The 21,606-nt window shown below is 48.0% G+C and overlaps 1 protein-coding gene and 1 long non-coding RNA gene across 2 annotated transcripts in view; one reads left to right on the forward strand and one right to left on the reverse strand.

The window, feature by feature from the left end:
* The window catches only part of BARX2 (BARX homeobox 2), a 67,437-nt gene extending 56,290 nt beyond the window's left edge, over nucleotides 1-11,147 (forward strand). The window contains exons 2-4 of the mRNA XM_060160765.1: nucleotides 511-808; nucleotides 4,922-5,006; nucleotides 10,171-11,147. Coding sequence (XP_060016748.1) covers nucleotides 511-808; nucleotides 4,922-5,006; nucleotides 10,171-10,437 — 650 coding nt within the window. The 3' untranslated portion in view covers nucleotides 10,438-11,147. The remainder of the gene's footprint in view (nucleotides 1-510; nucleotides 809-4,921; nucleotides 5,007-10,170) is intronic.
* LOC132526436 (uncharacterized) overlaps nucleotides 7,785-21,606 on the reverse strand; it is an 88,019-nt gene continuing 74,197 nt past the window's right edge. Inside the window, exons 2-3 of the long non-coding RNA XR_009542569.1 lie at nucleotides 8,448-8,625; nucleotides 7,785-8,038 (exon numbers count right to left, since the gene is read on the reverse strand). This is a non-coding gene — a long non-coding RNA (uncharacterized LOC132526436). The remainder of the gene's footprint in view (nucleotides 8,039-8,447; nucleotides 8,626-21,606) is intronic.

Raw genomic sequence — 21,606 nt, forward strand, 5'->3', positions numbered from 1 at the left:
CCTCAGGCTTTCTGGGGCTGTTTTCTTGTCTCTGAAATGGGGGAGTTGAATTAAATAACCCTTAAGCATCCTTCCAGCTCTGAAAAATGTTACGATTCAAGGTATGTAGACTTCTCAGGGAGAATTTATAGTTACAGCCATGTATTTTTACAAAGACCCGATGTGCTTCTCAGGTGCACTGTATGATTACAGATCCTTTTCGGCTTCCTTCAGTATGTGTTTCTAGCTATATCTGAGTACTTCTTCCCATCTGCTCAGTGCCGTTGACCTGTATCTCTGAAACCAGCATTTAGGGGTTCAAACGGGAGAGATGGGGAAAGGTTCACTTCAAACTAGACCAGGCTGAGCAAATCTGCATGTGCCCTGCCCACCCAGCCTTCCCCCATTTATACGTCCCTGTGAACAGGAGGCCCTGCCAGACAGATGGGTCTCGGCCCGGGGTCCTCTGAGGGCCTCTGGCCCCCTTCCCCCACGGCTCCTGTGCGACCTGCCTCCCTGCTTGTCTTCCAGGCCCCGCTTCCCTTCGGGCATATCCTCTCCTCTCGGTGATCACCCGACAGCCCCCAGTCATCCCCCACCTGGTCCCCGCCACCCCGGGAGTCGCCCAGGCTCTGTCCCGCCACCCGGCCGCCGAGGCCACCTCTGCCGAGGCTGCGGGCGAGAACCACGGCAGCAGCGAGTCGGAGACGGAGCAGCCCACGCCCCGGCAGAAGAAGCCCCGCCGGAGCCGCACCATCTTCACCGAGCTGCAGCTCATGGGCCTGGAGAAGAAGTTCCAGAAGCAGAAGTACTTGTCCACCCCAGACAGGTGAGGACACGGGGAGGGGACTGTCTGCCGGGAAGGCCCTCGAGCAGGGGGACTCCTTTGGTTCTCGGCGTGGGGCGGAGAGCCACAGGCCTGTTCTAGAGTTTGTGCAGGACAGTATGGCAGCAATCTGTCCATCCCTCGGCTCGTGCCGCCTCAGCCTGGGTTTAACAGAAGCCAGCCCATGTGCATTCATCTCAGCCCGGGACCCTGCCTGCTGCTGAATTTGTACGTCTCACTATATCCCTGTATATTAGCTTCTCCAGTACAACCAGCAAAGCAAAGCTTAGCCAGTGCTTACCCAGGCTCTCCGCTGGGAAGCAGGTTTGGTGTTGAAAGCCACTTGCACTTAGGGTCAGATGCAGTGGGACTGGACCCACAACTGGGGTCCGTGATCTCCTCAGGCCCCTCCCCAGCCTCCAACCCCCAACTGGCTCAGTGGGTCGGCCCGGCTCCTGCCTGGACGCGCCGGGTTGACGGGACTGTGGAGCTGTCAGGTGTCTCGCTAGATCTGACAGATAGCAAGTCAGAAGCATTTGGCTGAGATCTAAGAGGACCTGGAAGAGGGGCCCTTCTTTAAACCCTTCTGAGATCCCAGTGAGGGCAGCTGCGACCCCTGCTTTACTCATAGGCTTCAATACCTCTCCGCTTTCTTTAGTTCAGCATCTTAACAGAAAACTACGCTGCGAGAGTGTGTGTCTTACCTTGTCCTTCACACTCACTCTGGAATGGCCGAGCTAAGGTGTGATCCTATTGGGAGGATTTTGCAGGTACTTTTTCCCTTCTTTTGCTCACTGCCGTGTCCGTATCAGGCTTGACCCTACTCCTGTTAAAGAGAAGGGAAGGAAACTCAAATGCATCTCTTCAGCTATTTTATTAGCTGTTCGATCAAAATTTAAGTGAGAGAGGAGGCTGCAGATCACTGACTGGAAGGGAACTTGTTTACCGATTCAGTTAGTTGAGCACCCACCGGCTGTGTGCCAGGCACTGTGGCAGGGATTATGGGTCCAGAAAGTAGCAGACAAGAGACCTGCTCTAGAGGAGGTCACGGGGAAGGACGAGGCTGTGGTAATGACATCACGACGCCGGGTGTGGGTGCTAGCACGTTCCCGCGGGCTGCAGGAGCACAGAGGTGTTGCTGAGCATGTTGGCGGGGGCTGAGAAGCCTTCTCGGAGGAGGCAACCTCTTCAAAAGAGCTTTCATCCCAGGAGGGAGAGAGCCCTCCACAGAGGGAGCGACACATAAAAGGCACAGATGGGCTCGACGGGCGTGCTGAGGGCCCTGCAGGTGGTCGGGCGTCTCCAGCTTCAGGTGTGGAGGGGGGCATGGTGGGAGATGAGGCTGCAGAGGCGGGAAGGACCCTGTACCTCTGGCCAAAGATTAGGGACTTTGTCACGTAGGCCGTGCGTCAGCAGCCATGAAGAGCTGGAAGCAACATGGCCAGATTTACTTTTCAAATCCCCACACTGGTAGCACCACAGGTGGCTGTTAGGGAAGAGATGGAGCAGGGAAAGCAGGTGGACAGAGTCCAGGGAGGGTCACTGAATGTCACCACCTGAAATAAGGTGGTGACAGTGGGAGCAGAGAGGAGAGACTAGATCGGAGAACAGTTCTGAGGCTGGAACAGACAGATGTTGGCATGAGGAAGAGCGCTGAGAATTCTGTGGTTCCTGGATGGGCCACCAGGTGAGGGGGACAAACATCATCTGAAGCTGGAAGACTGAGGACAGAGTGGGTTTGGAGGGGAGCATGTTCTGTTTCGGACGTGAGCAGTTTGGGGCACCTTCGGGCAGACAGTGGAGACAGGGCTGTGAATTGGGGATTAATAAACGGACTCTCTAGGTATCGAATGGCTACTCTGACGCCCCGAGCATGTAATGGGGAGCCTCATGTACTTGTCACCCAGGAAGGGTGGGCACCCCGATTTAGGAATCAGCGTGCTCAGGTGACGTTTTAGGCCTACTTTGGAAGTCAGCAAATTGTTTTCGCAGAAACGTTTGTTCTAATTAAACCTCCTGGGGCTTCCTGATACCTGCCCAGGCACCTCTCAGGTGAGCTACGCGGGCTTCATCCACTTGCTGGGGGAGGAGAACCCTCTGGTGGGCGTGGAGGCTGCAGCCCGAGCCGCCCTGCCAGCTGTTCCCCACCTCATACGTGACCGGGGCCATGAGCACGCCCTCCTCCCACAGTGCACTCCCTCTTCCCCTTTGTTTGTTTCTCCGGTTTCCTGGGTGACCCCATCTAAGCGAATATGCAGGGTAGTGAGAATTTGTAAGGGTGGCAGGTAATGAGCGGAGGCCGATGACAGTGAAGCATGTTTCTGGAGCCAGAGTGAGTCAGGGGCGCATTTTTCCCAAGTGAGCTCACCTCGTTTGCTCATGTGGTGGCAGAGCTGTGAACTTGAACCTTCCGTTCACTAATGCACCTGATGGCCTCAGGTGAACCGGCCGGGAAGGCACAGGGGAGCCAGGGGAGACCTGGGAGACCTGCGGGATGGCCCCCTGGGCTCTTGATGCTTTAATGAACAGCTCCTCGGGGGGCAGGGCTTCCTTAGTGGGGAGGGTGAGGGCTGCTGGCACTGGGAATTTACTAGCTTCAGTCTGTTAATCACTTTCAGCAAAACTGTCACCTTCCAGTGGCCCTTTTACTGGGACAGACAGATATGTGTGAATGCCGACTGAAGCCAGGAGCTGAAGTTCCTGGAAGGAGCACGGTTTTTATTATCGGAGATTGAAATTGGGCTCTCTGGTCACAGCAGGGGGGCTGGGCCGCTGCACCTGGAGTGCCAGGAGCTGTACCTGGAACCTTCACTCCCGTACCTGCTGGTCTCCCTGATGGTGAGGTGTCGCTCGTGACTCCTCAGCTTAGAGAAAGTTGCAGCTGAGGACTCGCGCCCGAGATTCCCCGCAGCCCAGGCTGGCGGCTGTGCAGGCTGCTGTGAGATGGTGGACGTTACATCCACCGGGGCCTCCCAAAGTGGTGGTCCCTGCTCAAGCTGTGTCAGGGGTGCTGCGTGACAAGTCCACGCTGCTCCAGGGACCAGGGTTGGGACCTTGGCGGGGGGTGGGGGGGGCGCAGCTCGTGTGGGCTCCTTCCAGCCAGAGGTGGTCCTTCCAGCGGGTGCTCAGGTGGACCTGGGGTTGGCATCAGTAAACACAGGTCAACGCTTCCAACAGTCTCAGGGACTGAGGTGGACAACCTCAGCCTGGCTCCCTTTCCCGTTTCATGTGCTCCGCACACAGCACACAGCCTGGGACGTGGTGGTGCTCTGGAAACAGGTGCCGTGTTGTTAGAATTAGCTCCAACTGCATACTTCCCCGGGAACGGCTTTGACATTCAGGGCTTTGCAGGAGGCTACAGAGAAATGCAGGACCACGCTCAGCCGTGAAATGGGAAGGAGGCGGCGCTACGGGTGTGATGTTTATTTTGGAAGCTGGCATCATAACAGTTGAGGGCAGCGGTGGTGGATGAGTCAATCCATCGAAAGGTATCTGTGAGCCCTTGTTCTGGATTCAGAGTGCGGTCGGCACTTTCGCGACTGTAAAAGCAGCAGTTGCGTTAGGAAGTCAACTCTTGCAGTTCAGTTAGGGAGGCAGAAATAACTCATGTGAAGCAATCAGAGACCGGCGAGGACTCAGAGCCACCTGGGTGATGGGCAACCTGGGTAGAGGAGGCAACCTGCTTGGTGGGAGGGGCAGCAGCAGGCTCACCCCCGGGAGGTGGGGCTTGAGCCGGACTGAGTGATGAGCGGGATTCTGATAAGGAAAATACGGCTTTACCTTTTCTCCCCAGTTTGGATTTTGGAGCAGAGCCTTCCTTTTGTACAGGATCAGAGTAAGGAGCCTATCGGGTCAGGAAGAGGGCTTTGCAGTGAAGGCTCAGAAATTCTTTTCAGTTCCAGTGTAGACAGTCCTTGGGCCTGGGCATCTGTTTGTTAGCTTCCCAGAGTTTCCTCCATAGGATTCTTGGAAGGAAAGCAAAGCTCTTCGGGGAGGAATTGGTTTAATGGGGAGGTCCACGCGTTGGTAGCAGTGCCTAGAGGTAGCCAACAGGACCCCACCTTTGCTGCCCTTTCCCCTCTTCCTCATCCTTCCTCTGTCTCTCGTGCCTTGTAGGTTGGACTTGGCCCAGTCTCTGGGACTCACTCAACTGCAGGTGAAGACTTGGTACCAGAACCGCAGGATGAAATGGAAGAAAATGGTAAGAAAGAGAGTAGGTCTTACCACGGGCCCATCGTGACACGAGAAATTCTTCTTACAGGGCTGCTAAGAAGGCAGGAAGGACCATTTGGTGGTTTGAGCTCCAGAGATTGGAAGGCCTTTTAAGATGCTGGCTAGGAGGGAGGCTGTTTGAATTAATAGGATAAGCCCTTCTTTCTGACCTGGATTTCCTGACCAGAAGGATATTCTTTTTCACAGTTTCATTAGAAATAAAATAAAAAGAAAGCCCCCAAGCTTCTCAGTTGTGGGTTTTAACCCCACCTGCTAGACTTTTCAAAGAACTTCCTTCCCCCTCCCACCAACAGCTAAGAATCAGAAGCCAGTTCTCTTTGTTTAGAGGATATACAGGGCACATCTGCTCTTGTAGCTGTGTGTCCCCCAATGCAGTGATTCTCAGCTCTAGTGGGCGGGGTCAGAGTAACCCGGGTGGCAGGTACAAATGCAGAACTCGAGGCCCCTCCAGGATTCTGCTTCCCTGTCCTGTTTCCAGGACAGGGGGTGTTAACCAGCACCCAGGTTCCTCTGATACGCATGGTATAGTGACTGGTTTCCCTAGTGCTGCTCTTGTGCCTAGCTGATGAGCTCTTCCATATTTGGTTTTTAAATGAACTTATATTAGTATAAACATCTCTTTAAAAAAAGAATAAACATCTCTGCATTTTGAGGAACTCTATTTCATAATGGTTTACCACCCCTCTTTTTTTGAAAAAGCACAGTTAAATCCAAAGTAGTTGGGTTTCACTTCCAGTTTCGTAAACCCCAAGGGTCAAGGTCAAAGCCCAGAGAAGAGAGGAGGGTGGGGATGAGGGTGGGAAGAAGCCTTGCTCCGATTCTTTAGAGACCATGTGCACCGCGGCCTCTGCACATCCTCGCTGGATGCCACTGGCCCCCTCTCCTCTCAGGAGCTCAGGCCTGCCTGCATGACGTTCCAATTTGCTAAGGCATCTGCTCACAAGCCATGTTTCCTGGTGTCTCCAGGGATGGAATATGAATTTTTTTCACAATTACCAAGTAACTAAGGTCCCCCTACCACCTAGTTTTCAGGAAAAAAAAAAAAAGTTAATCAGTGTTTTTTGATAATAGGTAATAGATTTTGAGTTTTCTCAATTTTGTTTCTGTCCAATATTTTTTTTTTCTGAAAACTTTAGTTCTTGCTATTGCCTGCTAAGAAAGAGAAGACTAAATAAATAAATTGCAAATGAATATTAATGGAAATGGGAAGAAAGCCACCAAGGCAGGCAGCATTTATTATATCCCTAGAAAAAAAATTCCTGGGCAAATTTCATCATTTCCTCTGGGGGGACTTGCCCCCGAGGTGGAAGGATTTTCAGATGGAGGCGGCCTGGCCCATGAATGCTCTCCCAGTGACGCGGCAACGCCGGACACATGTACAAACACACATACATTGCGTGCATCAACAGATACGTATCCAGTGTCTCTTGTGAACCACGCCTCGTCCTAGGCACCATAGGAAGTCACGGAACAAAATAGAGCCCTGTCTTCGGGAATTTATGATCCAGTCGAAGAAGCAACGTCCAGGAAGCAGCAAAGGAGCACATTGTAATTAAGTGCTGGTTGTTTGTTTGTAGATTTAGAACCCCATAAGAGTCCAGAGGAGAGGTATTGGGCCAGGTTGCAGGGAGAAGGTGAAATTGAAGGATAAATAAGATTCAATTAAATATACTGTTGCTCCCCAACTGCTAGACTAAGACACCCATGAAACCTTTTGGGGGATTGATCTCTAAGGGAACCAGATTTGGGAGCTGGCAACACTGGGCCGTGTTCCCAGGCGTGCCCCTCCCTGGCTGGTTTTGGGCAAGTCCCTTCACTGCTTTCTGTGCAAGTTCCACCACCCACCTCCTTCCCTGTCCATCATTGTCATCGAAATCAATGTCTCCTGAGTGGCAGAGGCATTGTTTAAGTTGGTTATCAGCGATCTTTTCATGCGTCAGACGGTGAACGAACTGACAGCCTGCCACCTGTGCCGGCATCGCCCGGTGCCCGTGGGAGACACGTGTGCCTCTGCCTCTGACGTCACCTGTTTTCCACCAGCCACTGCGCTGCTGGTGCAGCCGTGGGCGGGGTGTCGATGGTTATCAATGTCGTATGAAACGAAATGGAAGTAACTTCGCACATTTAACTTCAGAGAGCATTCCACAGGCCAGCCGGATTCAGGCCCCTTTGGGAAACAAGACTCCATTTCATTTCATCTCGTGAGCACTTACTTTCACCAGGCAATGGAGATGCGACCATAAGACACCAACCCATCCATTAAAAAATAAAATTCAGGGCTTCCCTGGTGGCGCAGTGGTTGAGAGTCCGCCTGCCGATGCAGGGGACACGGGTTCGTGCCCCGGTCCGGGAGGATCCCACATGCCGCGGAGCGGCTGGGCCCGTGAGCCGTGGCCGCTGAGCCTGCGCGTCCGGAGCCTGTGCCCCGCAACGGGAGAGGCCACGGCAGTGAGAGGCCCGAGTACCGCAAAAAAATAAAATAAATAAATAAAATAAAATGCAGTACAACGTCACACCCACTAGGATGGCTAGAATCAAAAAGACATAATAACAAGTGTTGGCGAGGATGGGCAGAACTGGAACCCTCATATTCTGCTGATTGGAATGGAACAGGGGGCAGCTGCTTTGGAAAACAGCCTGGAAATCCCTCCAAAGGTTAAACACGGAGTTACCATTTGACCCAGCAATTCCACTTCTGGTCATATACCCAAAAAGAAGTGAAAGCAGGGACGGAAACAGCTATCTGTACACCCGCGTTCACAGCAGCGTTACTCACAGTATTCAGAAGGCAGAAGCAATCCAAGTGGCCGTCAGCTGATGAATGGATAAGCAGATTGTGGTATATCCATACAATGGATATTATTTGGCCAAAAAAAGGAATGAAGTACTGACACATGCCACAACATGGATGAACCTTGGAAACATAAGTCAAGGAAGCCAGTCACACAGGACAACACGTTGTGTGTTTCCCTTCATATGAAAGGTCCAGGACAGGCAAATCTGTAAAAACAGAAAGCAGAGTCATGGGTGCCTAGGGTTGGGGGGGCAGGGGAGAAGTGGGGAGAGGCTGCTAACGGGTACCGGCTTTCTTTCTGGGGGCGATGAAAATGTTCTAAAATCAGATTCTGATGAGAGCTGCACAATTCCGTGACTATACAAAAAATCACTAAGTTGTGCACTATAAATGAATGAAATGTGTGGTATGTGAATTATATCTCAATAAAGCTTTTTCTAAAAAAAGTATTTATGGTTTATCAAGTTACTACATTCATTCTTACAATTCAGCACCCGGAGGTCTGCTGCTCTTAGAGGAAAGAGATATAGTCAGTAAATATTTAACAACTGCATAGAAAGTTAGGTGCAAGTTAGATGCTTGGAGCACAAAGCAAGGGACAGATGCAGGAGTTACCTTCAAAGAGCTTCTGTTCAAATGAGGAAGCTGAGATCACAAAAGGTGTGGAAGTAGCGAAAGTACATCCACTTCTGATTATCTGTGCTAATCCAGGTCCTCCTGAAGCCCTTCTCACGAGCTGCCCAGGTCAACAGCTGCACCAGCCAGAGTTCAGAGCCAGTGGAAGAAGGAGTGCCTGTTATAACCCAAAGTAATAAAAATATTTTAAAAATTATCCCTGCCTACCTCATGGGACTCTCATGTAAGTCACGAATTGGGATAATAAATGTGCAAGTCATTTGCAATCAGTGAAGGCCATTGGGTTATCATTATTTTGCTTACTTTATATCTTTCTTCAATTCTATGGAAAGGCCTGTTGAGAAAGGTTAGTTCATTCGATGACAGCCGTTGAACGCCTGCTGTGTGCAGGGACTGGGTGGGAGGGACAGGCAAGTAAACATGCGGTGACAGGCGTATCTGAAAAGTGCTCTGATAGGATGCTCACAGGGCATTTAACTTGGACTTGGGAGGTCCGGTCAGGCTCCCGGGAGAGGCACTGTCTCAGTGGAGTCACCCAGGCAAGGAGGGTGGGAGGCAGATTCTGAAACACTCAGGAACACTTCTGGCCCTTACCCTACATTACCTGTTGGTTCCCCTCACCATCGCCCTGTGCAGGAAAGTATGCTTATCCCCATTTTACAGATTAGGAGACTGAGGCTCAGAGTCTTTCAAGGACTGTCCCAGAGAGAAAGTGGATAAGGAGCACAGTTAGAATTTAATCTAGTTATTCCACTTTCAAAGCTAGAACACTCTCTTCTGTGCACTACTGCCTCTTTGAACACTACAAAACCATGTTTCATGACGTCTTTTTTTTCTGATTTCAGAAATACTTATACATGAGCATTGTTGAAAAATTAGAAAGTACAGAAAAAAAACAATGAAAAAATTTTAAATTATCCATGATCCTGAGACTACAAACAGGGTGGTGTGCAGTTGTCTAGCCACCAAATTAAATTATGCTGGTTTAGAACCCGTTTTTCACAAAAATATATTAATAACATTTCCCATGTTGTTATACATTCTCCTGTATAATGGCTGTAATGGTTTTCACGTGTTCTCTCTTTGCCATTATACTATAATTATGTATTCAATCATAGGGTGGAAGCCTTAGAGTATTTTTGCTGTTAGAACCGATTTTTGCGATTATAACCAATTTTGTGATGAACATTTTTGCACATCAGTCATTGTCCCAATCTTTGATGACTTCCTTAGGCTAAATTGTTAGAAATGGAATTTCTGTGTCAAAGGGTATGAACATTTTCAGCCTTTTGATTTGCAGTCTCAGATGGTCTTTTGAAAAAGCTGTACCAATTACACTTTTACACTAGCATATGCGTGTTAATTTCCCTGTTTGCTACAAGTATTGTCTTTTCCTTATAACTTGTCAACTTACCACATTCATATTTTAATTTTCATTTCCTTCCCCGTCGTTGAAGTTGGATTTTTTCATGTGCTTATGATCATCGTATTTAACACCAATAGAAGTGATATTGACTAAAAGTGCATTGCGTCTTTCATGGATGCATCTGTCTTTGTAGACTGCAGGTGACCCGTGGAGAATACTTTTTGCCATTACTTGCGACTTCACTGCTGGGAAGGAATGGTTTAGAGGCCTTGGGAGTGGGAAAGTGGAGGGAAGGAGTTATTTCTCAGGTCTGATGACTGTTTTTCTCCCACGTAGGTTCTTAAAGGTGGACAGGAAGCGCCCACAAAACCCAAAGGTCGTCCCAAAAAGAACTCCATCCCCACTTCAGAAGAGATTGAAGCTGAAGAGAAGTTGAACAGCCAGGCCCAGAGCAAGGAGCTCTGGGAGCCCTCCCAGGGCCAGGAGGGGCTCTGTGACACGCAGAAACCGAAAGTGCACGGTGTCCCCGCAGAGGTGGCTGAGCCCCTAGACCAGCCCCAGGAGTTGCCAGTAGCTTCTCCGGAACCCCCACCATCAAGCTAAAATAAAACTCTTGCGAGGAGCGGGAAGGGGGAGACTGGGAAGAAGGGAAAGAGAGAATGCAGGGAGACCAGGGAGAGGAAAGCTTCCGATAGCCGGTAACTTGGGGGGAGAAGACCACCGCCGGCTCCCTCCCTCCTGCCCACAGGTCTCACCTCGAGACTTTGAGGAAGACTTGCTGCCTTTGGCCTGCTCTTCCTGAAAGGCTGCTTTAGCCACGGATGCCCTTGACTAAGGGACACAGTGCCTTGGAACTGCCGACCCCAGCTGGGGTGATGCCGTGGGGCTGTCCGGGTCCAAGCCCCCCGGTGTGGTAGAGGACGCTCCAGCCAGCCTCTGGACAGCCAGCCGTCAAAGCAGAGCGGGATGCCGGAGTGGGCAGCATGCCCAGGTTCCTTGCTGACTCAGCACTTATTTCTGTAGTTTTAAAAGAGAATTTAATGTTTTTGGTTTTTTTTTTTTTTTTTTTTTGGCAGGGCGGGGTTGGTGAGGGTGGGCAAATAAGAGTTGGGGGAAGGGAGTTCTGAGTTAATAGAATAAAGTTTGTTTGAAGACACGTGTGCCTTTGTATCCATTGTAAGGTGGTCAGGTGACCCAAGAACTGATAAACCTTGTTTTTCTTGCTTCATTAAGTTTCCATCCCTGAAGCCGCAATGCAGATATGTTAAGATAACTTTTATTTTTTAATTAAAAATAAACCTTTCAAAAAAGGATTGGGTGTATTCTTTCTTCTGGGGAGTGTATTTAGCCCTTCTTTTTTTCTTAATCTTTTTTAATTGAAGTATAGTTGATTTACAGTGTTGTGTTAATTTCTGCTGTATATAGCAAAGCAACTCAGTTATACATATATATACATTCTTTTTCATATTCTTTTCCATTATGGTTTATCACAGGATATTGAATCAGATGAATGGATAAAGAAGATGTGGTACCTATATACAATGGAGTCCTACTTAGCCCTTCTTGAATATGTCCTATGGAACGAGAGACGGAGAGATGGCCTGGCTCCCTGGGCTTTAATTTCCCCAGAAGGAACATGTAAGATTAGGCCAGGCCCACTGGTGTCCAAGTGCAGAGCAAATGGAAACAGCACGAGAGAAACGGGAGCAGGGCCTCTGCCCCCCTCACCTCCCACCGTCTCCTGCCCAGGGGGCTCTGCTGTAACCACTTTACACGATGAGCTTCCAGCTTTCAAAAAGTGTTTTACTTTTTCAAAGAGACAATAAATTCGTAGGTTTCAAAAGTCAAGCTATATGAAAAGAAGTCTTGCTTCCCTCCCGCCCTCTCCACCCAATGCCCCCACCTGCTACAGGGAACCGTTTTTACTGGTTCTTGTGTATTTTTCTATAGTAAGGAGCCATTTGAATGATGGGCTCTACAACTTTTAACAAAAGAAAAACTGAGAACTACTTGGCTAGATGTGCTCTGTGGTTTTAAACTTAAAATCACGTCCTAGGGCTTCCCTGGTGGCGCAGTGGTTGAGAATCTGCCTGCCGATGCAGGGGACACGGGTTCGAGCCCTGGTCTGGGAAGCTCCCACATGCCGCGGAGCAACTGGGCCCATGAGCCACAACTACTGAGCCTGCGCATCTGGAGCCTGTGCTCCGCGACAGGAGAGGCCGCGACAGTGAGAGGCCCGCGCACCGCGGTGAAGAGTGGCCCCTGCTCGCCGCAATCAGAGAAAGCCCTCGCACAGAAACAGAGACCCAACGCAGTCAAATAAATAAATAAAACGAATTTATATATATATAAAAAAAATCACGTCCTACTTTTAATAAGACCAGGAAAGAGGTGGGTTCCAGGCTTCCGAAAGAGAAAACTCTGACTCTGCTTCTTGCCCGACTATCCTGCAAACGGGCCTGAGGCCTGATCTCACGGGGGCTGTGAGATCACCGTTCCCCTGACATGTTCACGTGTGATGTCCTACAGGGCACAGGGCCCCTTTTATGGACCCTCCAATTATTAATTACTCAGTAATTCCCGATTGTGGGCTGGGGAAATATAAACTGACTTTAATAATTGCCTCAACTAGGAAGTAAAGCCTGTCACTAGTTCTGTAAAACAAATCATATACTTCTTTCTAAAAAGTTGAACGGGAATATCTGCTTGTTTTTAGTAATCTGGCTTCCTGCTTCCCTCCATTTACACGGACAGTGACTTCAATTGCTTTTCTTTTTCACATGTTTTTATATCTTTTATTAGTGCTAAAAATTTCAGGTACTGTGGTGACTATTCAGGGTGGCTTTTGTTTAAAATTTAAATATCAAAACCTCATAAGCCTGAGAGCTTATAACATACAACTCCTTTGGACAGGAATGGATTCAAGCCGCCTAGTGACTACCATTTCGACTTTGCTAAGGCCGCACCTTCCTTCCCCTGGCTGTTGAGATCAACAAAGAGAAAGCAGTCTCTTTCTTACTCTGTGAATACACCAAGGAGGTAGGGGTCTGGCGTCCGAGAACCAGTCTGTGTAGCCCGCCCCAGCTGCCGGCAGGGCTTCTTGCTCCGTGCCTGCGGGAAGCTCCCTCACCTGCGGCCCACCCCACACACGGCTTTGTGATCTGCCCGCCAGGTGGTGTCACCGTGGCCAAAGCAAGCAGGTGGGTCCTCCCTCCTGAGGAACTGTTCCGTCCTGCCCTCCCACCCCAGAAAGGCCATCGTTTGGACACCGCTTTCTTAGGCTGGTTTTTGCTCTCTGGGTCTGGACTCTCACAGCCCTTCTCTCAGGTGTCTGACGGTGACTGCCCTTGCACAGGTACAGATGTACGTACACACACTCGGTCTTCCCCAGCCTAGTTCTGGGCCCTGTTTCTGACTTCCAGCCCTGAGTTCCTGGCCTGTCATCTTTGGTATTGTTTCTTGGCCCTAAGGGTTCAAGGGATGAGTGGGGAGTTGAAGAGCCTGGATTATCTTTCCTCCTGGTTTGGAAGCCCCGAGCCCAAGGTCACCTCCACTGACAAGCCCTGGGCTTATCCTCTAGCCACAGCTCGGCAGAGCGCAGCCCCGTGGATCAAAGATGGGTCTGAGCGAGGCCCTTCCGGCGCAGGTGGGCTCTGATTTGGGGCCACGCCCTGGTCCTTCTCCACACCCATCCTTCCCTTTTCCCTCCCGTTCCCGAGCCCTGTGACCGGCAGCCGGAAACCAGCTCCACAGGTTCCTACGGGGGACCATTTCCTCCCTTTTCACCTTCTTTCTCAGAGGCCTCTGGACATCTGTTCCCCTACCGTCATCCACCTTTGAGGACCGTGCTGAACAAAAGCATTCTCTCCCTTCTCCGGCATCCAGGATGGTGACCCCTGAGGGTTCAGGGTCTTACTTTAGAGTCCGGTCACCTGCTGCCTTTTGTTTTCCAGAGGAAGGGAGAGGGCCGAGGCAAACTGACCACCGAGGGAAGCTGACCACGCGGCATCCCGGCCTCCCTGTGAGGACGCGACAGGCTCTTTACACGCGCTTTTAGCTGGTGTTGCCCCTAAGGCTGCAAGATGGGCCGCTGCTTCCAGTTTTACAGGAAGCCCCATTCATCAGAGCGAGGTTCAGCGTCTAACCCTGGGTCGTGTAGCTGATCGGGGACCATGCTGAAAACCAAGCCAGGGGGCCTGAGTCCCTGCAGACGGTTTTCACGGTTAGCGTGCCCTCTCTCCCCCACTGGAAACCGCCTGCGCCTTTTCAGGGGTTGGAAAAACTTCCACGGCAACAGGCTCCCTGCACTTAGCTTCGTCCTAAAGCAGGGGTTTGGAGGAGGCCTCCCTGCCTCTGCTCCACCGCCTGGGTTCCTGGGGCAGGTCCCAGCCTCCCAGAGTGGCCAGGGGTGCTTGCCGAGCACTGCGCTCCTGTTCTGGGTCACGGCGCCCCGGACTGGCCTACACGCCCCTTCTCCACAGTCTACAAAGGTCTGCTGAGACAACACTCACCCAGCTTGACTCAGACGATCGCCCCCAGTGGGTCTCACGCTGTGAGCTTCTGGCCCTCAAACTGGACCGGACAGATCTATCAGAAACCAACCTTAACTGGGCTGGTTTCAGGTTTGTCTCAGAGACTGCTCGGTTCTAGAACCGTCTTAGAGAGGGGGCCTGGAGACCTCAGTGACCTCCCCTCAGAGTTGTTTATAGATTCCCCTGCCCTTCTCACCACCCTTCAACTTCGTTCCACCCAGCCTTGCCCCATGCCCTGGGCCGCGCCTGGGCTGGAGCTGGACTGCAGGGCACGACGCTCTTTCCTCAAGGAGCTGTGCTCTGTCAGCCTGGTCGAGTGTTGTCTCAGCAGAAAATGAGCTGGGACTTCGCAGGACCGGGTTAAAGACTGTCCCCGTGGTTTCCCCAGCAGCCCTGGTCAGCCTCTAGGCATTTGCCTGATCCACTGGTAATTTTCTGTAGGTGCTGCCTAAACCTTACCCCCATCCTATTTGAAGAGCAGGAAGTATTGGGGTTAGAAAGCTGAAATGTGCTTTGCACACACACACACAGAACACCTGCTTCTCAGGATTTCTATGCACTGAATTACCTGTTTGCCTAGAGCACCGGGGGCTGCTGCTGTGTGTACACAAACCTCCCCTGCGATTCTCTCCTCGCCACCACCCTCACCGAGTGCTGCACCTTCCAGGCTTCTCCAGAGGCTTCTCCCTCCTCTTCTGATCCTTCAGCCCTGCTCTGTGAGGCTGCGCCCCAGCTGCTCTGTGCCCAGGAGACAATGCCCTCTCCCTGCCGCCCTGCTTCTGCTCCCTTACCCTCCTCAGCATGAGTTTGAAGCCACCTCTTCTGTCCCTTCAATAACCTCACCTCTATCCCAGTCTAACCTGTTCCTTCCTCTCTCGCTGCTTCCTCTAACTGCATCGTTTGTCATCATCACTGTGGTCCTGCCATACTTCCAAAGAGCACACGGATTTGTTTTGTTTCCCTGTTAGAACGTAAATTCCTCGAGGCTGTTTTTCAGAGTTTCTTTTTCTGCACGGAGACTCCCAAGGCACCTGGAGGATCTAGATGCTCCTGGTGTCCTGCTGACACCGTTCCTGGCCCAGAGCTTCTGAGTTCTCAGCAGGAGGGAAGGTCCAGCTCTTGGCCATGAAGCAGCTCTCCCGGGCACTGACCCCTGTTAGGGCCTCGCTGGCTGGCTGCAGGGCTGGGGGGTGCCAGCATTTTTCAGAGACAAGAGAGAAGGCGAGCAACACACCTCTGTCGTCTGCAGAAACAGTCCCGTCTGCCAAGGGAAGCAGTGTCAGGCCGCTTCCCCAGGGACAGAGGGTGGAGGGGGTGACGGGGAGCCCCAACTTGGTGGCCCACAAGGCCAAGGGTCAGTTCACCCCCATCTTGTTAACTCTTTGGGGGAGAAGGTGTTGATGGGGCTCTGAAGAAGATGCCCTCGGAAGATTCCCCTTCAAGGAGATCGCAGACGGGGTTGCAGCCAGCAGCCTGGGAAAAAGACGCATACAGAAGCGTTTGTCTAAAAGAGAATTAACATCCTATTTAGGGAATTCCATGGTGGTTCAGTGGTTAGGACTCTGCTCTTTCACTGCTGAGGGTGCAGGTTCAATCCCTGGTTGGGGAATGAAAATCTCACAAGCCATGGCAAATAAAAATAAAGCCATGTGGCCAAAAGTAAATAAATGTTTTATGCAACATATTTTACTTTTTAAAATTATTTTTTATACAGCAGGTTCTTATTAGTTATCTATTTTATACATATTAGTGTATACATGTCAATTCCAATCTCCCAATTCATCCCACCACCACCCCTGCTTTCCATCCTTTGTGTCCATACTTTTGCTCTCTACATCTGTGTCTCTATTTCTGCCTTGCAAACTGGTTCATCTGTACCATTTTTCTAGATTCCACATATATGCATTAATATATATTTGTTTTTCTCTTTCTGACTTATTTCACTCTGTATGACAGTCTCTAGGTCCATCCACATCTCTACAAATGACCCCATTTCGTTCCTTTTTATGGCTGAGTAATATTCCATTGTATATATGTACCACATCTTCTTTATCCATTTGTCCGTCGATGAGCATTTAGGTCGCTTCCATGACCTGGCTATTGTAAATAGTGCTGCAATGAACATTGGGGTGCGTCTTTTTTTTTTTTTTTTGCGGTACGCGGGCCTCTCACTGTTGTGGCCTCTCCCGTTGCGGAGCACAGGCTCTGGACACACAGGCTCAGCGGCCATGGCTCACGGGCCCAGCCGCTCCGCGGCATGTGGGATCCTCCCGGACCAGGGCACGAACCCGCGTCCCCTGCATCGGCAGGCGGACTCTCAACCACTGCGCCACCAGGGAAGCCCGGGGTGCGTCTTTTTGAATTATGGTTTTCTCTGGGTATATGCCCAGTAGTGAGATTGCTGGGTCATATGGTAGTTCTATTTTTAATTTTTCAAGGAACATCCATACTGTTCTCCATAGTGGCTGCACCAATTTACATTCCCACAAACAGTGCAAGGGGGTTCCCTTTTCTCCACACCCTCTCCAGCATTTTTTAGATTTTCTGATAATGACCACTCTAACCGGTGTGAGGTGATAACTCATTGCAGTTTTGATGTGCATTTCTCTAATAATTAGTGATGTTGAGCATATTTTCATGTGCTTCTTGGCCATCTGTATGTCTTCTTTGGAGAAATGTCTATTTAGGTCTTCTGCCCATTTTTTGATTGGGTTGTTTGTTTTTTATAATACTAAGCTACATGTGCTGTTTATATACTTTGGAGATTAATCCTTTGTCCGCTGATTCATTTGCAAATATTTTCCCCCATTCTGAGGGTTGTCTTTTCATCTTGTTTATAGTTTCCTTTGCTGTGCAAAAGCTTTTAAGTTTCATTAGGTCCCATTTGTTTATTTTTGTTTTTATTTCCATTAATCTAGGAGGTAGGTCAAAAAAGATCTTGCTGTGATTTATGTCAAAGAGTACTCTTCCTATGTTTTCCTCTAAGAGTTTTATAGTGTCTGGTCTTACCTTTAGGTCTTTAATCCATTTTGAGTTGATTTTTGTGTACGGTGTTAGGGGGTGCTCTAATTTCATTCTTTTACATGTAGCTGTCCAGTTTTCCCAGCACCACTTACTGAAGAGACTGTCTTTTCTCTATTGTATACCCTTGCCTCCTCTGTCATAGATTAGATGACCATAGGTGTGTGGGTTTATCTCTGGGCTTTCTACCCTGTTCCATTGATCTATGTTTCTGTTTCTGTGCCAGTACCATATTGTCTTGATTACTGTAGCTTTGTAGTATAGTCTAAGTCAGGGAGTCTGATTCCTCCAGCTCTGTTTTTTTCCCCTCAAGATTGCTTTGGCTATTTGGGGTCTTTTGTGTCTCCATACAAACTTTAAGAAGATTTCTTCTAGTTCTGTAAAAAATGCCATTGGTAATTTGATAGGGACTGCATTGAATCTGTAGATTGCTTTGGGTAGTAGAGTCATTTTCAAAATATTAATTCTTCCAATCCAAGAACATGGTATATCTCTCCATCTGTTTGTGTCATTTTTTATTTTTCATCAGTGTCTTATAGTTTTCTGAGTACAGGTCTTTTACCTCCTTAGGTAGGTTTATTCCTAGGTATTTTATTCTTTTTGTTGCGATGGTGAATGGGATTGTTTCCTGGATTTCTCTTTCTGATCTTTTGTTGTTAGTGTATAGGAATGCAAGAGATTTCTGTGCATTAATTTTGTATCCTGCAACTTTACCAAATTCATTGATGAGCTCTAGTAGTTTTCTGGTGGCATCTTTAGGATTCTCTATGTATAGTATCATGTCATCCAAAAACAGTGACAGTTTTACTTCTTCTTTTCCAATTTGTATTCCTTTTATTTCTTTTTCTTCTCTGATTTCCATGGCTAGGACTTCCAAAACTATGTTGAATAATAGTGGCAAGAGTAGACATCCTTGTCTTGTTCCCGGATCTTAGAGGAAATGCTTTCAGTTTTTCACCATGAGAATGATGTTTGCTGTGGGTTTGTCATATATGGCCTTTATTAGGTTGAGGTAGGTTCCCTCCATGCCCACTTTCTGGAAGAGGTTTTACCAAAAAATGGGTGTTGAATTTTGTCAGAAGTTTTTTCTGCATCTATTGAGATGATCATATGGTTTTATTCTTCAATTTGTTAATATGGTGCATCACATTGATTGATTTGCGTATATTGAAGAATCCTTGCATCCCTGGGATAAATTCCACTTGATCCTGGTGTATGATCCTTTTAATGTGTTGTTGGATTCCGTTTGCTAGTATTTTGTTGAGGATTTTTGCATCTATATTCATCAGTGATATTGGTCTGTAATTTTCTTTTTTTGTAGTATCTTTGTCTGGTTTTGGTATCAGGGTGATTGGTGGCCTCGTAGAATGAGTTTGGGAGTGTTCCTTCCTCTGCAATTTTTTGGAAGAGTTTGAGAAGGATGGGTGTTAGCTCTTCTCTAAATGTTTGATAGAATTCACCTGTGAAGCCATCTGGTCCTGGACTTTTGTTTGTTGGAGGATTTTTAATCACAGTTTCAATTTCATTACTGTGATTGGTCTGTTCATACTTTCTATTTCTTCCTGGCTCAGTCTTGGAAGGTTATACCTTTCTAAGAATTTGTCCATTTCTTCCAGGTTGTCCACTTTATTGGCATAGAATTGCTTGTAGTAGTCTCTTATGATGCTTTGTATTTCTGCGGTGTCCATTGTAACTTCTCCTTTTTCATTTATAATTTTATTGATTTGGGTTCTCTCCCTCTTTTTCTTGATGAGTCTGGCTAAAGGTTTATCAATTTTGCTTATCTTCTCAAAGAACCAGCTTTAGTTCTATTGATCTTTGCTATTGCTTTGTTTCTATTTCATTTACTTCTGCTCTGACCTTTATGATTTCTTTCCTTCTGCTAACTTTGGGTTTTGTTCATTTTTCTTTCTCTAGTTCCTTTAGGTGTATGGTTAGATTGTTTATTTGAGATTTTTCTTGTTTCTTGAGGTAGGATTGTATTGCTATAAAATTCCCTCTTAGAACTGCTTTTGCTGCATCCCATAGGTTTTGGATCGTCATTTTTTTTTGTCATTTGTCTTTAGGTAGTTTTTGATTTCCTCTTTGATTTCTTCAGCGATCTCTTGGTTATTTAGTAATGTATTGTTTAGCCTCCATTTGTCTGTGTTTTTACATTTTTTCCCTGTAATTTATTTCTAATCTCGTAGTGCTGTGGTCAGAAACGACGCTTGATATGATTTCGATTTTCTTAAATTTACTGAGCTTGATTTGTGACCCAAGATGTGATCTATCCTGGAGAATGTGCCATGTGCACTTGAGAAGAAAGCGTAATCTGCTGTTTTTGAATGGAATCTCCAATAAATATCAATTAAATGTATCTGGTCTATTGTGTCATTTAAAGCTTGTATTTTCTTATTAATTTTTTGTCTGGATGATCTGTCCATTGGTGTGAGGTGTAAAAGTCTCCCAGTATTATTGTGTTACTGTCGATTTCCTCTTTTATAGCTATGTATTGAGGTGCTCCTATGTTGGGTGCATATATATTTATAATTGTTATATCTTCTTCTTGGATTGATCCCTTGTTCATTATGTAGTGTCCTTCCTTGTCACTTGTAACATTCTTTATTTTAAAGTCTATTTTCCTTTTTTTTTTTTTGTGGTACGCGGGCCTCTCACTGCTGTGGCCTCTCCCGTTGCGGGGCACAGGCTCCAGACGCGCAGGCTCAGCAGCCATGGCTCACGGGCCCAGCCGCTCCGTGGCATGTGGGATCTTCCCAGACTGGGGCACGAATCCGTGTCCCCTGCTTCGGCAGGCAGACTCTCAACCACTGCGCCACCAGGGAAGCCCTTAAAGTCTATTTTATCTGATATGAGTATTGCTACTCCAGCTTTCTTCTGATTTCCGTTTGCATGGAATATCTTTTTCCATCCCCTCACTTTCAGTCTGTATGTGTCCCTAGGTCTGAAGTGGGTCTCTTGTAGACCGCATATATATGGGTCTTGTTTTTGTATCCATTCAGCGAGCCTATGTCTTTTTTTGGAGCATTTAATCCATTAACATTAAGGTAATTATCGATATGTATGTTCCTATTACCACTTTCTTAATTGTTTTGGGTTTGTTTTTGTATGTCCTTTTCTTCTCTTGTGTTTCCCACTTAGAGATGTTCCTTTGCATTTGTTGTAGAGCTGGTTTGGTGGTGCTGAATTCTCTTAGCTCTTGCTTGTCTCCATCGAATCTGAATGAGATCCTTGCCTGGTAGAGTAATCTTGGTTGTACGTTCTTCCCTTTCATCACTTTAAATATGTCATGCCACCCCCTTCTGGCCTGTAGAGTTTCTGCTGAGAAATCAGCTGTTAACTTTACGGGATTTCCCTTGTGTGTTATTTGTCATTTTTCTCTTGTTGCTTTTAATAATCTTTCTTTGCCTTTAATTTTTGTCAGTTTGATTACTATGTGTCTTGGCATGTTTCTCCTTGGGTTTATCCTGCCTGGGACTCTATTCACTTCCTGGACATGGATGGCTAATTCCTTTCCCATGTTAGGGAAGTTTTTGACTATAACCTCTTCAAATATTTTCTCAGGTCCTTTCTCTCTCTCTTGTCCTTCTGGGACCCCGATAATGCAAATGTTGGTGCGTTTAACGTTGTCCCAGAGGTCTCTTAGGCTGTCTTCATTTCTTTTCATTCTTTTTTCTTTATCTGTTCTGTGGCAGTGAATTCCACCATTCTGTCTTCCAGGTCACATCCATTCTTCTGCCCCAGTTATTCTGCTATTGATTCCTTCTAGAGTATTTTTCATTTTACTTATTGTATTGTCCATCTCTGTTTGTTTGCTCTTTAATTCTTCTAGGTGCTTGTTCTTTAATTCTCCTAGGTCTTTGTTAAACATTTCTTGCATCTTCTCGATCTTTGCCTCCATTCTTTTTTGAGGTCCTGGATCATCTTCACTATCATTATTCTGAATTCTTTTTCTGGAAGGTTGCCTGTCTCCACTTCATTTAGTTGTTTTTCTGGGGTTTTATCTTTTCCTTCATCTGGTACATAGTCCTCTGCCTTTTCATTTTGTTTATCTTTCTGTGAATGTGGTTTTCGTCCTACAGGCTGCAGGATTATAATTCTTCTTGCTTCTGCTGTCTGCCCTCTGGTGGATGAGGCTATCTAAGAGGCTTGTGCAAGCTTCCTGATGGGAGGGACTGGGGGTGGGTAGAGCTGGGTGTTGCTCTGGTGGGCAGAGCTC

This window comes from Lagenorhynchus albirostris, chromosome 9, assembly GCF_949774975.1.
Source record: "Lagenorhynchus albirostris chromosome 9, mLagAlb1.1, whole genome shotgun sequence".
In the NCBI taxonomy this organism is placed as follows: Eukaryota; Metazoa; Chordata; class Mammalia; order Artiodactyla; family Delphinidae; genus Lagenorhynchus; species Lagenorhynchus albirostris.